This window comes from Olea europaea, unplaced genomic scaffold (assembly GCF_002742605.1).
Source record: "Olea europaea var. sylvestris unplaced genomic scaffold, O_europaea_v1 scaffold1388, whole genome shotgun sequence".
Lineage (NCBI taxonomy): Eukaryota > Viridiplantae > Streptophyta > Magnoliopsida > Lamiales > Oleaceae > Olea > Olea europaea.
The window spans coordinates 122,006-136,829 of record NW_019231398.1 but is presented as its reverse complement, the minus strand read 5'-3'; the positions used below and the strand labels follow the sequence as shown (position 1 = coordinate 136,829).

General features: G+C 36.0%; 1 protein-coding gene and 2 pseudogenes across 1 annotated transcript; all 3 read right to left on the bottom strand.

Annotated features, from left to right (window-relative positions):
* Nucleotides 1-143: 143 nt before the first annotated feature.
* On the bottom strand, nt 144-5,324 carry LOC111375556 (annotated as a pseudogene).
* LOC111375547 (photosystem II reaction center W protein, chloroplastic-like) lies at nt 5,037-6,157 on the bottom strand. Its single transcript, XM_022998386.1, has 2 exons — nt 5,905-6,157; nt 5,037-5,634 (listed from the first exon to the last, which is right to left on the bottom strand). Exons 1-2 carry the CDS (start codon nt 5,996-5,998, stop codon nt 5,327-5,329), a joined length of 402 nt encoding a protein of 133 aa, XP_022854154.1. The 5' UTR covers nt 5,999-6,157; the 3' UTR covers nt 5,037-5,326.
* A 204-nt stretch (nt 6,158-6,361) lies between these two features.
* Nucleotides 6,362-13,640, bottom strand: LOC111375548 (annotated as a pseudogene).
* Between the last annotated feature and the right edge of the window lie 1,184 nt (nt 13,641-14,824).

Genomic DNA, 14,824 nt, shown 5'->3' with positions numbered 1-14,824 from the left:
AGGACCAGTGCATCTCTCACAAGGATAATGAAAGATTCAATATAAGAACTAAGATTATACATTATTTGCTCTCTTAACACACTTTATACAACGATCTGTTTAATGTCTTGTAATACGATACTATACGAATTCATATTCGCATTCTACAAAGATTGATTGGTTATTATTGTACAATCGTCATGTAAACATCTCATCGGATTCAAAACGTTCTTGTCCCACGCTTTTGAGTCGCTCCCACGTCCTTGATCTGTTCATTTGAGAATGTCTACGTGTCTTAGCGTGTTGGATTAGGCTCATGTGTGCACGGATGGGTCCAATATTTATTGACAACATTTTTGGGTCAACAGGTAACATCTCCAATAGCCCAAATTGACGGAACAGAAGTCCGAGAGTATTCGTCAACCTGAAAATTAATAAATGAACATAACATGGACAAGCTGAAAAAATGTGCATATATATAAGCCCCCCTTTCTATTATCCTATTAGGTGGAGCTGGAGGTAGAATTAAGGGAAAAGGGGCGCCGGGGGGGGGGGGGGGGGGAATCCTTCTATGGCTCTAGTTTTAGTCAATTTAACTCCAACAGTCTCCAAACCTAAATCCTGTCATAGATAAGAATGGATTAACAACTTAGAACTGTTATCCACTAGAACATGAGCGCCAGTGTTCCACCTAAAATGAAGAAACTGTACCAATGAGCAATTTGGAAATTTTTGCAAACAATGTGCTAATGACAAAAGGAAAATTCTAACCTTTGTATTAGGTTGACGTCCTATTATAAACACAACTTGAGAAAAACCATCAACTATTCCTTTATTAGTTTCTAAAGATAGTGAACCATCTGATGATTTAAGAATAGCCCTAGGTGACTCTTCTGTGTGGAATTCAATTCCCCTGAATGACATCTGTTCTCCAACAAACTCCCTGATCTGCATGATAAATGTGAACCATTTCATCTATAAAGGAAACTTAAGTTATATTTTGTGCAAGTTAGATGAAGTGTTTTTTGTGTGCTTCCTACTTCTTCATCAAAGCCCCACAACGCCTTTTTGTGCCTTATAAATACATGGACGCTGGTGGTTGTCAAGCCCTTGAATGTGCTAGAAAGCTCCACTGCATTGTATCCACCCCCAACTATGGCAATTTTCTTTGGTTTCAGAGATAAATCTAAAGCAGCGTCAGAATCTATTGCATATTCACTTCCAGGAATATCGAGAATGGAGGGGCATCCTGTTAGTTTGATGCCCATTCTTTGAATAATGTTCTGTAAAATCACATTATGAATTTACGTTCGTTATTTGCGTGTTATAATTTGAAATGATTGTTTAAGGTTCCATGATCATAAAGGACGTCACAAATTGTATACTCGATGGATCGGGTATAGTAAGACACAATTTATGATGTGATCAAAATCATGTCGTTCACAATCGGATCATAAAGTTGGACACTTTATGTTGATAAGATTGTATTATTCTTATTAAGATTTGTCTAGATCTTGAAATATGAACAATAATGTGTTTCTATGTACATTGAACGGGACCGCGTAGATGACTCATTTGTGACCATTTGAAATGAAACTCTACTTGATTATCAAATAGGTCACCTAATTCATGAGTGAGTAATGTACCTTTGATTGCTAGTTCAAATTTTTTGAGGTACCAATGAGTGAAGTTTTAAATAAAAGATTGATCTCGGTGCTTTGAGAATCGAGCCGAAACAATTAGAGATCATATACTTACAATATTGGAATCCATTAATCATTGAGATGAGACGATCGTCATTCTAAGGTATTTTTCTAGGCAAATTGAATCTGAGCTCAGTAGGTCGACGATGAGATCGTTGGACTTTACATTGTGATTTGATTACAACGAATTTGCCGTATGAAAATGAGACTTAGAGGGTAATGCATGTTGAAGGGCAAAACGGTCATTTTGTCAGTTTCAACATATTGACGGTCAAATGGGGGTTGACTTGTGGAACGATAATCAGAGGATATTGTTATTGGATCATAATTTGCTTCTATAACTATCACTCGACTCGAGAGTGCAATCTCGATTTTTTGGTAGAATAAGTCGGGATTAATAGATGTATCTCAATTGGTCAAGAGTTGACCCAATTGAAAGAATCTATTGGAGCTTGGGTCATGTGAGTCCAATTGAGTCCCTCTCTTGGCTCCAATAAAAGGTGTGTGACTTAATTGACCTACTACAATAAAGTCTAAAGAAATTTGTGCAATTTCCAAACCCTAATAAGTCATTATAAATATGCACATTATTGGCATATTTTGGGGGTGATTTTAGGGTTAGCCACTTTTCACATTCCCCAAAAAAGAATAACACCTAGTGGAGAACAAGGGAGAAGATCTAAGGGAGGAAGGCAATTGACTAGGCCACTAATAGCTCCTTCAAAAAGGTTATCTCCTCCCCTTTCTATATATGTGAGAATTTAATAATCTAATGATCTCAAGGTCAATTAAATCCTTATTTACATGATTTTAAACTTCAAAGGAAAATTAATTTCCTATTGTGATGATTAAAGTTCATTAACCAACACATCCATCGATTGAAATAAGAACGTTCTTTGCTGTGTAACGTTTTCCATCCACATAAACAGTGTGCGGATCCACAATCTGCATATAAAGTACGGAAATGCATCATTAGATTCATCACGAACTTATATCAGTATAAATCTATGGCTTGTGGAAAAATATAACCATGTAACCCTTCTTATATCGAATATCAACTTTCATCCAACCTTTCCACGTCCTTCAATCAGTGTGACTCCAGCATCTTTCAGAATGTTCTTGTAAATACCGCTAAGACGCTTCAGTTCAGCATTCTTATTAGCATTCAAAGTGCTCCGATCATTTTTAGGCTTTTCTACATGATTCCATCCAAAACCACAACTCTCCTCAGTGGTGGATCTAGGTGGTGGCGCCCTAGCTGGATTCGTTGGTAGAAATTTTTTTTTTTTGTTAACAATAAATTAAATTTTTATCTTATATTTCTGGTAATACATTTTTTTTCAAACATTAGTTGCGGCTAAGTTGGTGAGAGTTGGTTGAAACATGCTTGAGGTCTCAAGTTCAAGTCCTTTATCAATGAATTTATTATGTATCATTTTGTTTTTATAGTTTTTAGAAAAATTCAATAGTGAGAGGGACAATGAGGATTCGATCCTGTGATCCTAAGTAAGGATTGTTGTAAACTCAGCCGTTATGATACCTCTTGAATTGTGTAATTAAATTTAACAAAATAATATTTGCTATGTTTTAACTATTTTAATGCAAACAATTTTAAAGATTCGAATTCGCACTTTTCCTTTGTATTATACAAAATTTGGCAATAATGTCATTTGATGAATTCTGTTGATTCTTATAACAGAATTATATATGTTCAATTTGAACAAAATAATTGTTATATTTATACTTTAGACCTTGTTCGATTCCCATTTTTTTAAATTGCATTTTTTTTTCTTTTTATTCATATGTTCTACAATAAAATAATATTATAAGTAAATTCAAAAAAACTTTTTCTTTACTTTTAGTCACACATTCTCCATCAAATCACTAATCCAAAATGCATTTTTTGCAAAAATAAAAATGGGTATCAAAAGGACTCTTAATATTTTATTGCGGCCAACGATAAATGGTTATCGGCCGCCCGTGCTGATTCAAACTCCTAAATTCGCCCCTTACCGTCCTTATATTCATGAGAATATTTGGATGCATATAAAAGGAGCTGCTTGGGCACGCATTCGCGAAGTACAAACCTTCACAGAATTCGTTCAGGACATTAATACCTAAGCCCGTCACTCTATTCACAGATGCATTACAACACTTAAATAAAGAAGTCTGCTTGATAAAATAAAACTAACGATAAACTAATCAAGCTATAATTGATCACTAAAATTGTCATATGCATGCATGCTACAGTATTAATTGGAAGAATTCGAACAGAGAAACAAAGGAAAACTATAGGTTGAGCAAGCATACTTGCCACCGACACCTTCAGTAGGGTCCGAGGAAACGGTATGGAAAGGAAGCTCGCAAACAGCAACAGAAGCACCATAATCGGCGGCGATGCGAGAGGCATTGGCGCCACCGATACCATTGCCGATTGTGAAGAGGTTGAAAACATATTTTCATGGGGTCCACATCTACATCATCAATGTTTTCATGTCAGCAAGAAACAATTGATTAATAATTTTATGATATATATCTTTCCAATTTTGCCCTTACCAACTGATGGGCAAATAAGTAAATTTCCCATGACGAACTTAGTTCTATCAGTTTCCTTTCGAAGGCACACAATTTTTAATGCATGTGTTACCGTAGAAAAACTTGATCCAGCCTATTCTATCTTATTGAGTCTCGTAGTTGTGTCTTGCTACTAAGTGAAACATTGTTATAGAGAGAATGAAGAGTTTTTGCTATTGAAGCAGCGTATTGAAAAAAGAAATTGATCGATGTGCATTTAATACTTTCGATATAGGAGTACATATCTTAAATGTAAAATAGTTTTTTGCGCCTAAATTGACCTACAATGGTTGATTTTATTTATTTATTTTTTTTTTTTGAGGGGGGGGGGGGAATAAAATAAAATAAAAAAATCGACTAATATAGAAAAATGTAATTCAAAATATGTTAACTCATGCCGATTCCACATGTGTATTTAACTCGATTTCCTTACTGACTATTATTGGGACTGTCTATAAGTGAAATAGTACTAGAAATTGCTAGAAATCAAATAGGAACTGAAAAGTTACGACAGCTAAATTATTTTTTCCTTCCTCCACTAGTTAAGGATATTCTCCAACAATCAACCTCGTTAAGTCTTTCCACTTCAGAAGACTGGTCTACCATGAAAGCTCTTCTTGAAGGAGCTGTGGCAAATTGTATTAGCCATTAAATAGTAATTAAGATGCTTATTAAAATTGATTTTCCTGATACGATATTTTACTAGATCAAGTACACACAATAGTTATTTTGCCTTGAAGGAAATAATAGGGGAAAAAGTCTAATATTTGAGAGGTTCACTTGAAAATGTCAAAGGAGATTCACTCAATTTCTTGAATGCTTGCATTCTCTGCACATAAATCTTGTGTTGTGGCACAGAGAAAGAAGGTGCTACTAGGATATGCCCATAACAGCATCTAAACCAAGCATATCTAGCTAACACGTGCAATGCACAATATAGCACAATAATTGTACCATAAGATGGCCCTAATTGCAAGAAGCAGAACTAGAAAAGCACAATAAAACAGCATTTCAAAAGTTTAGACAAGAATCAACATAGTATTACAAAAAAATACTATAAAACTTCATCGTCAAAGGGACAGCCCTGAATCCTCATCCTCTTCAAGAGTGGAAGTGTAGACAGTATAAAGAGACCAAATCAACGCAAACACACTCAAAAGGATCCAACCAAGTAGGTTATTGCTCAAGCCAAAAGGGAGGCCAGTTCCCTCCGCGCTCATTCGCTCATCCACAAGAGCCATGGCCGGACCGGACATGGTGACGGCGCAGGTGGCAGCTGCCATTAAAGATGCTCCCATGCCTAAATTTGAGTCACTCTCTTGAGGCTTTCCCTCCATGGAGCATCTCATTTTTCCCATCTTTGCCATTGATGGCAACCCTGTGACCAAATTTTAAAATGATAATACAAGAAACATCATATTTTGTACAAATTGACTAATGGAATGAAGGCTTCAATGTTAAAGCACATCATCTCTGAAACATAGCTACCTTGGAGTTATATTGCTTGTGTAATACATTTAGGACTTTAGTACATAGTACTTAAAGAAGGCTTATAGTCCACCTTAACCAAATGAGCCAATAGGACGAGTTTGCATTAGATTGGAAAGCGCTAATGTACTGTAAAATAAGATTGTGAAGGAATTCTCACCAAGAACGGATGAATGCCTTGCGACGGATGCCTTTTGCATGAGGGCAGCACGTGCAAGAGATGAGGTTGCAGTGCCAGCAGAAAAGGTGGCCATTTTACTCGACTGGGAATTGAATGAAATGATCCGCTCTCAGCAACACCACGCAAGGAGTATCAGTTTGTTTTGAGGAAAGGAAAAGAAAAATTAATATCATTTGATCAAAATGAGTGCAGGGAATCCACGTGGCTTGGATGAATAGATAGCCTCTCATCTGTAAGAACACAACCAGGTTTTGCCACGTGTAATTTCACCCCTAAAACAAGGGGCGCCCATTCCAATAGTTGGGGTCCTGTTTGGACAGGGCCAAGTATCTTTTTCCCTTAAACAACTATTTGTTCTCAAATGGGTCCCTTAGGTCTCGGTGTCAACCAGAATAATCAAAAGTTTCGAAACAAATATTCAGATCATCTGCTGGACTGAAACTTGGAAGTCGTGCATTTGATATTAGCAATTCAAAAATGAGTATTATGTACAAATTGTGCCGGTATTGAACTGGCAGACAAGACAGGCCAATCCTTGGCCTCTGTTATTGCTAAACTGAACTCAGCTTCTAAACACTTACGGCTGGATATTGAAAAATGGCAAAGGAAAAAAAGAGAGCTGAAAGTTACAAGTAAAAATTGTGAAAAAATGAAAAAGAATCGATAGAACGTGTGAGGAACCCGTGTCAGATTCGAAACTTCTTGTGTGGGGATCTAACTACATGTGGATATTGCACTGTTGTAGGAACGGGTGGTCGTACTTGACATGTTTCCTCCACTAGCGTTTGTACTTCTCAAGTCCAATATCCAACCATGGTTTCAAATGTAGCACTGCTGCCTTCCCTATGTCGTCCAGACTTGTACCTGAATCATAACCCAACCCGAGGGCAAGCCATCTCTTATCTAAAGGTAATGTATGTTTGTAGAACGTGATCCAACGGATAGGCAAGCTACCTTCTTTCCACAATGGCCCCCCGTTTCCCATCATGGTCCAAGAAAAAGTAAGCATTAAGACAGTAAGAAATGCAATCCAGGGTTAACCACTTCAATAGATTCTGATTAAGGTTGATGAACATGGACAGATATAATCAGCACAAAAACACGAAAAAGATTCAAGAAAATGAATTCAAATTTTGACTGGAGGGACTGGTAATTTGAAGAAAATACCTTGATTCTATGAAAATTAACATTTTCCATTACTGAATTTTCAAGGGGATCAAAGAAATTCATCTTTAACTATGACTTCTACTTGGAACAAAGTTAATAATCAATACGATTCTTTAAGCACGAAAATGCTATCGCGGTAAGTCAATACAAAGGCATGCATAAGAACCACCAACAGAGAAATATGTCTCAGTACAAAGCACCCTAAGTATAAGAATAGATACTGTAAACTTTCTGAATCTGAAGTCAAATCTTTCCAAGGTAACATAAAACAATCATACACGTAAATGCTTAATTAACCACACGAGCTTAAATCAATAAAAATTAGATAAGATATAATTCCTTATCAAAAGGAGGTATTTATGATAGACCCCAGTTAAATCATGTCTCCTCACATTCATCCCAAAAGCCCATGTGCATGCTGTGGAATCAAACCTCTCTGCTACCATAGGGTCTGTGAAATTAGCAAACATGTCCATATGACGGAATGAAAGCTAGCCTTCATTGCAAGTCTCAACAGCACCAATTACTTTGCCTCTCATGTCAATGCTCCAAAGTCCTGCCAGATCCCTTTGCACCACCACATCATGGTCGAGAAGCACAATCTTTATCAGAAGGGGGAAAACATCAGGCAAATAAGAACACAGATGGTTGAGTGCAGAAATATATCTTGGATCAACAGAGCCTTCTTTCTGCAGAGTTGCATTATATCTGATGGATAACCATCCAAAATTGTCTATGCTTTCAATATGGATTGTAGCTTTTCCAGGAGGATTCAGTAAGAACCATATTGACATTGCTGGGAGATTGAGGGAATCCGTTACTATATGAAATACTACTCTCTCTGGATCCTGTAAAGTAAAGAATCAATCAGTATGATTAAGAATAACACATCAATGCAAATTCGTTTTCTCCCTAAAATAAGCACGCCTCAATCATCTCCAAATGTCATTTCCGACGACAGTCTTTTCTTCCTCCAAAAGACTATGCACGATAGAATGATAGAATAGGCCTAAACCATGATATTAAATTACATGAACAATTAAATTCATAATTTAATTCCTCTTACGAAGCAAATGCACTTTCCCATCAGTTAGATTGCATAAGGCAGGTTAACCAGACCAAAAAAGAGAGAGAGAAAGTATTGATGAGATTTCTTTATTTCATTTTTTTTCTTTCTGTGAGGAAGTCTCCCCAATATAGAGAGAAAGAAAAAACCGTTAGTCATCTCTCATCCTATCAAAATGATTTAGTAGCATGAAGATATCACTTTCTGCGTTGCATTTCCGTTAACCTTTTTCCTATACAACATACTAATACGAGACTATATCTACAATGATGAGATATGCCTTCCAGATTAAAATAAGTCCTCTTTGCTCTTTTAAAGCATGTGATAATTGAGAACACGATGGAACACAATTGTGGTTGTCCTGAAGGCAAAATAACTCAGTAGTAATATCAAAATGGCTCATAACAGAATTCATTTAACTAATGTTCATCCATCCCCATGAACTTTTTTGTCTCTCTGGCACCATGTATCCCTTGTTGAATCACATATATAAAACTAAAAAAAGTTGTTAAATGGGGAAAAACATGGTAACTTACTGTAGCAGTTGATGTGGTTGAGTTCACAACAACTGAAGAAGCCAAAATGTTGTCAGAGAAAACAGCAAAGTGATGAAGATCTGGATCCTGTACTTTGTGTTTGGTAGGGAATTCCTGTTTCTCGGTCTCTATGGCAAAGTATTCAGCAATCAATCTCATAAAGAGGCAATGCAAGTCTTTTGGTATAGTTCTTCCAACAAGTTCTTTAAGAAAAGTGTCTTGTTTTGTCTGCTTTCGAACCTGCTCTTCAGCATTATATGTCATTGCACAAAGTTTTTCCACCATGCTGGAGCAGTCAGGGTAAATACGACTGGCTTTTAACAAAGTGGACTCCGTAGCTTTCATTTTCTGCAGAGAAATTTCACTGGTTTATATATCATATGCAACTTTACTGAATTCCCAAAGAATAAATCGATAGCCCCACTATAATCTGAAATTGACATTATACAAAAACCTTAACAAACTCAAGCCTTATTCCTAAATTTGGAGTCTGCTCAGGAATCCTTTTGGCCAGTATCTTTGATCTATAACTATATCATAATGGAAAAGCAATGATGTTTGAACATGTATAATGTGTATTGATGACTAGTAACTATTACGAGTCAGTTCAATTGCCTACAGGCAAACAAGTATTTGATATGCTTGGGTCAGTGTATATTTATCATCGGATAATAGAATTCCCGTCCAGGGAAACGCAGGAAAAAAAGGTACGTATGTCAATAGCATCAATAAGCTGAGTTTTTATATACAGAAGTAATTTGCAGACCCAGTGAGCCAAGTAACAATTATGGCCTAGCATTACTAGGACACGCGTATAGAAGGAAGGAAGGAAGGCAGAAAGGAAAAGATAATTTTAACTATGAGGCTCTAGGTAACTTGATCCGAAACAACCCATAGTAAATGATACACAATTACTGAAAATTTTCTAAATGAAAAATGATCCTTCGGTCAGTCAAAAATTAAGTGTTTGTTTGGCATAGCTTATTTGAAAATCATGTACCCGCAAACTCATTTTTAACCACACATTCTCTCAAAAAAGCAATTTTGCACGTGGACACAAGTTAAAAATCCTATGTAGTCATACACTGAAGTCCATGAGTAAAAACTTTGTTCACAGATAAAATCTACCATTGCTATAGATGTACCTAAAACACTACTCATTCTAAGTTAGAAAATTTTGATCTTCAACCAAGATCAATTACATTCCCTATGAAGTTCTCTCATAATTCATCTTCAAGTTCCAACAGAGAACATATAAAAGAAATACAGAAAATAAGGAAGTTAGGAGGAAAAGAAAAAGTTGTACCCCTTAGACACACGAGAATCTCTGGTGGACTGTGTCATAGCTCTTTCAATTTCTTTTATTCTTAGCTTCAACTCTTTTACAATATGAGAGCTGCTATTTGCAGACGAGAAATTTAAGTAAACTTTGGCCCTGATCACTTGGTCTTTCATTTCTTTCACCATCTCATCTACCTTACGTGAAGTAGACTTTCCAGCATGATAACTTCGAACCACATTTTGGTGTGTCTTTCTGCCATGGAACCAAAAAAAATAAAACTTGTGAAGGACAAGTGGCTTGAGTTTCCATGCACAATCACCAAATAAATAGCTATAGACAACAAAACAAGAATAGATTGAAGCTTAATATAAAATGAAGAAAAATAGTTTCTGCGTCATTATTTAATATACGGCTCATTGTGCAAACTCCTCGATATGGTTACTCTATATAGGAGCACTAACCAAAAAGTGTAGAAGTCCAGAAGTTCCATTGAGTAAAAATGAGTGAAACAAAATTGGAAACAAATGAAGAACAGAGGACTCTTGCAAATGTAAATATAAGAAATATTTCTACTTCTTTCTAAATAGAAAATTTCAGATATCACCTCCATTTAAAGCCCATAATATTCTATTTCTTTCCAGTTAGAATGTCTGATTTCATCTGAGAGTTTTACTTCAAGAAAAGACAGAACATACTTGAGTAAATTCGTGTTCTCAACTCTCTCATTTTCAACTCACAACGACAGGGAAAAGAGAAGCATGTTAGAATTTTTTCAGGACCCAAATAATTCATACAGAACTGTCTTTCAAAGTAATAACTTCAGCAGTCACATATACGACTGAATTAGAAAAATGCAAACAGTGTACTTCACCAAAATCAAATATTTAAACTCACAATAAGCAAAATAAGCTGTTAGAGAAAAATTCCAGAAATATTCCTTGTTGCAGATTAGCCAGTGACATTGCTTGCTTTCGTTTGCATGGCAGTATGTAACAAAAAGATGAGAAGAAATGTAAACTTATCGATATTTAAAATAGTAGCAACTTAGATCCATAGGAATATCATACCTTTTCCACAGACATCGGCAACTTATCCTCCTGCAGACTTCTGCGGTCATCTTCCATTGCTCCATTATTGTTTGCTGAACTTGAAGCAAGAGCCAAACCATTAGAGAGAGAGAGAAGAAAAAAATAAACTCAAATTAAATAAGCAAGGGAGTAAAATGTGATTTTGAAGCCCACCATGTTTTGCCAACAAATTAACATCATCTGCTGCATTTCCATATTCAACAATTCTATTGTCCTCCCTAGAACTAAAGCTAACTGCAGATTTGAAGCCTTCTTCTTTGTACACCACCCAGATTGGTTCTTTCAAATCGTCACCTTCATCCTAAATTAGATATTGCACAATTCTCCAAATATAAGAATCAAAGTAATAATAATCTATCCCATCTTTTCAGAAAAATGATCTAACTATTTAATAACCTGCTCTATTGCACTAAGTGTTTGAGCTTCTTTTCTGTGGTTCTGTACAAGAGAAAAATCCCAGCTTCAAAATTTTTCTATTGCCAAATTATACAATACACAGATTTAAAAGAAAATGAGTATCACGAAAAATATAGAAGAAATCTACCATAGAGAAAAGAGAACATTCAATGTAAAGTAATTAACTGAGTAATGTAAATAGTACTGAAGAATGAGATTAATACAATAATCGATAAATCTTCAACAAATTCCTTCGAGGTTGCATCAAAGAAATAACCCAATCAGATTTAAAGCAATTATTAAACTAAAAATCAAATCACAAACATCAGAATTAAAACTTACAATCCGAGCTAATAAGTTTCAGCCTATGAGACAGTAAAAGAATGGGAACGAACACAGAAACACCAAGCAAACAGAGGATAAAAATCCTCGTACTTCTACGAAATCCCCTCATCAATTTCTTTACACAATCGTCTTAATCAACCAACCAACCAACCAATTCCATCATTTTCTTAGGGAACAAAACCAGAAAAACTCCAAAAACTCGAAAATGATTTCACATGTTATGTGCGTTGAAGATAGCCGGGTCGAGTAGTGGGCCTTTGGGCCGGTTATTAAGCTCAGTCCATGCATTTAAGTCCAGTCCATTTTTAAGTCCTGTTTGTTTGGTTCCATATTGTATTTACATGGGCCACGTTCTAGTTGGTTACTCCAAATGGCTTCCCTGTATTTACATGGGTCACGTTTATTCAGTTTCTTCAGTCATGAGGTTAGTTAGTAGTCAATTGTTATCGAGTCCGTGTAAGTAGATTTGGTTAGCATATGGAGTCTTTAAATATTGCTACTGTTTATAAATGAAAGGGGAGGAATTTATCCAAAAAAGTTAAAGTCTTACATTGGAGGCCAGGCCCCTCGAAGTGCCTACATATTTTCCTACTTACAGAGTTGTAACAGTGGTATCAGAGCCGCGTTCCTGCGCCATGGCTGAGGGTACACGCCAAGCTCACATGTCTGATGCTATTTCCATGCTTAAGGAAGAGACCGTTCACCTGCGTGAGGAACAAAATAAACAAAAACTAATGCTAGAAGCCATGTTGCAGCAACTCAGCAATTTGGCAACCAGTTATCAGCAATTAGCAGTCCACAAAAATAGCCACAATGAAGGAAATGGAGGAGAATGTTATCCAATACTCAAGGTCAGCTTATTCCTAACTCGTTGTTTGAAGGAAATGGGGGGATACAAGCAAGAACTCTTAGGCTTGATTTTCCCAAATTTGATGGTTCGGAACCTATGGATTGGATCCTTAAAGCAGAACAATTTTTTGGGTATTTTAACACTCCTGATGAACAAAAATTAGATATTGCCTTCTTCCATATGGAAGGGAAGGCTTTATCTTGTTTAGCTGGTTGAAGGATTCCGGCCCTGTTGGTGGATGGGATGAATTTGTTTCAGCCTTTAAAGTGAGGTTTGGGCCCTCGGCATATGAGGACCCGATTGGGACTTTTACTAAATTAAGGCAAACATCTACTGTGGAAGAATATCAAACTGAATTTGAAGTGTTATCTAACAAGATAAAGGGACTCACAGAAGAATTCAGGATCTCAACTTTTATTAGTGGCTTAAAGGATGAACTAAAAATTATGGTTTCCATGTTCAAGCCTAAAACAATTTCAGCTGCCTTTGGTTTAGCAAAATTGCAGGAGGAAGAAGTGATAAGGAGGTATACGGGTGTCTCGAGTAAGTCCTACCAATTAACACTACCAAACACCCCATCCATTACGAAGACACCTGCTCTCATTCCCCTACCAAGACTACCACTCCCACAAGCCAAACCAGAAAATAAGACCTACCCAAATACCTTCAACCCAAATGGAAAACAAAACCTTCCCACTAAAAGAATAACCCCAGCTCAAATGTAAGAAAGAAGGGAGAAAGGGCTATGCTACTATTGTGATGAAAATTTTCACATTGGTCACAGGTGTAGTAAGCCTAAAATTTTTCTGTTGGAAGGTATAGAGGAGGAAGAGAATATTGAACTTAGAGAGGAAAGGAACTTAGCAATCATTCACCCTGAAACAAAATTGGAAGAAGAACAGGGGAATTGTTGGGTAGATCGCGACGAGCTCATACGCCGTTTCCCTGACCTTGAGGGCAAGGTCTTTTGATGGAGAGGGATTTGTTATGTGCGTTGAAGATAGCCGGGTCGAGTAGTGGGCCTTTGGGCTACTTATTAAGCTCAGTCCATGCATTTAAGTCCAGTCCATTTTTAAGTTCTGTTTGTTTGTTTCCAGATTGTATTTACATGGGTCACGTTTCAGTTGGTTACTCCAAATGGCTTCCCTATACTTACTTACATAGGTCACGTTTATTCAGTTTCTTCAGTCATGGGGTTAGTTAGTAGTCCGTTGTTATTGAGTCTGTGTAAGTAGATTCGGTTAGCATATGGAGTTTTTAATTATTGCTACTGTTTATGAATGAAAGGAGAGGAATTTATCCAGAAAAGTTAAAGTGTTACATTGGAGCCGGACCCCTCAAAGTGCCTACATATTTTCCTACTTATAGAGCTGTAACATCACATGACAAGGTGAATGCAGGTAGGTACTAGGGATTTTCCATCAAGATCTAGAGAAAATAATTGTTATTCTTGTTGGATAATTAGAAAAGAACTAGTTGAAATAACCGAGGAAGACGAAGTGTAGAATGTGGTAAGCAATTTTTTTTTGAGGAAATTTCACAGGATGTCCATTTTCTCTAGTCATTTGCAAAAATGTTCACCATTGTAAAAATATCTATTTTGGAAGAATTTAGACCAAAATACCCTTATTAACAATTTATAATTCCACACTAAGGATATGTTTGATTACATTTATTTTCCATGAAAAATATCAAAATTTCACCCAAATTCCTACTTGAGTGTTTGATTACTATTTTTTTCCATGGAAAACATTTTTCAACTTTTGAAAATATGCCTAATTTTCCTTGTTTTTAAGGAAAATATTTTCCTTAGGTAGAGATGATTTTTATTTTCCACAAAAAATAGAAAATATTTTCTTTTCTATGTGATATTTTTCATGCCAGTCAAATACACTCTAAGAAAAAAATGGACATTTTTGCAAAATTGTTATTGACCAATAAAATTTTGACACATAACCTGCTATATTTATTTCAAAACCATACATGTCAAATCACAATAAATGCTATGTTTTTCATTGACTCAGAAATGTCGAGAACTATATTTCAAATGTAGAGAAATGTCATATTCAAAATGAAATGTCATTCTAAACAAATGAAACAGTGTTCAAATGTCGAGAATGACATATGAAGTGTCGAGAAAAATTATTTTAATGTAGATTCTCATGAAAA

What these genes read in the sequence shown, in the direction of transcription:
- LOC111375547 (XM_022998386.1), bottom strand. Translation starts at nt 5,998, where the DNA reads ATGGCCACCTTTTCTGCTGGCACTGCAACCTCATCTCTTGCACGTGCT. An exon ending in AAGGCATTCATCCGTTCTTG is followed by an intron (nt 5,635 to 5,904) that starts GTGAGAATTCCT and finishes ATTTGGTCACAG; the next exon opens with GGTTGCCATCAATGGCAAAG.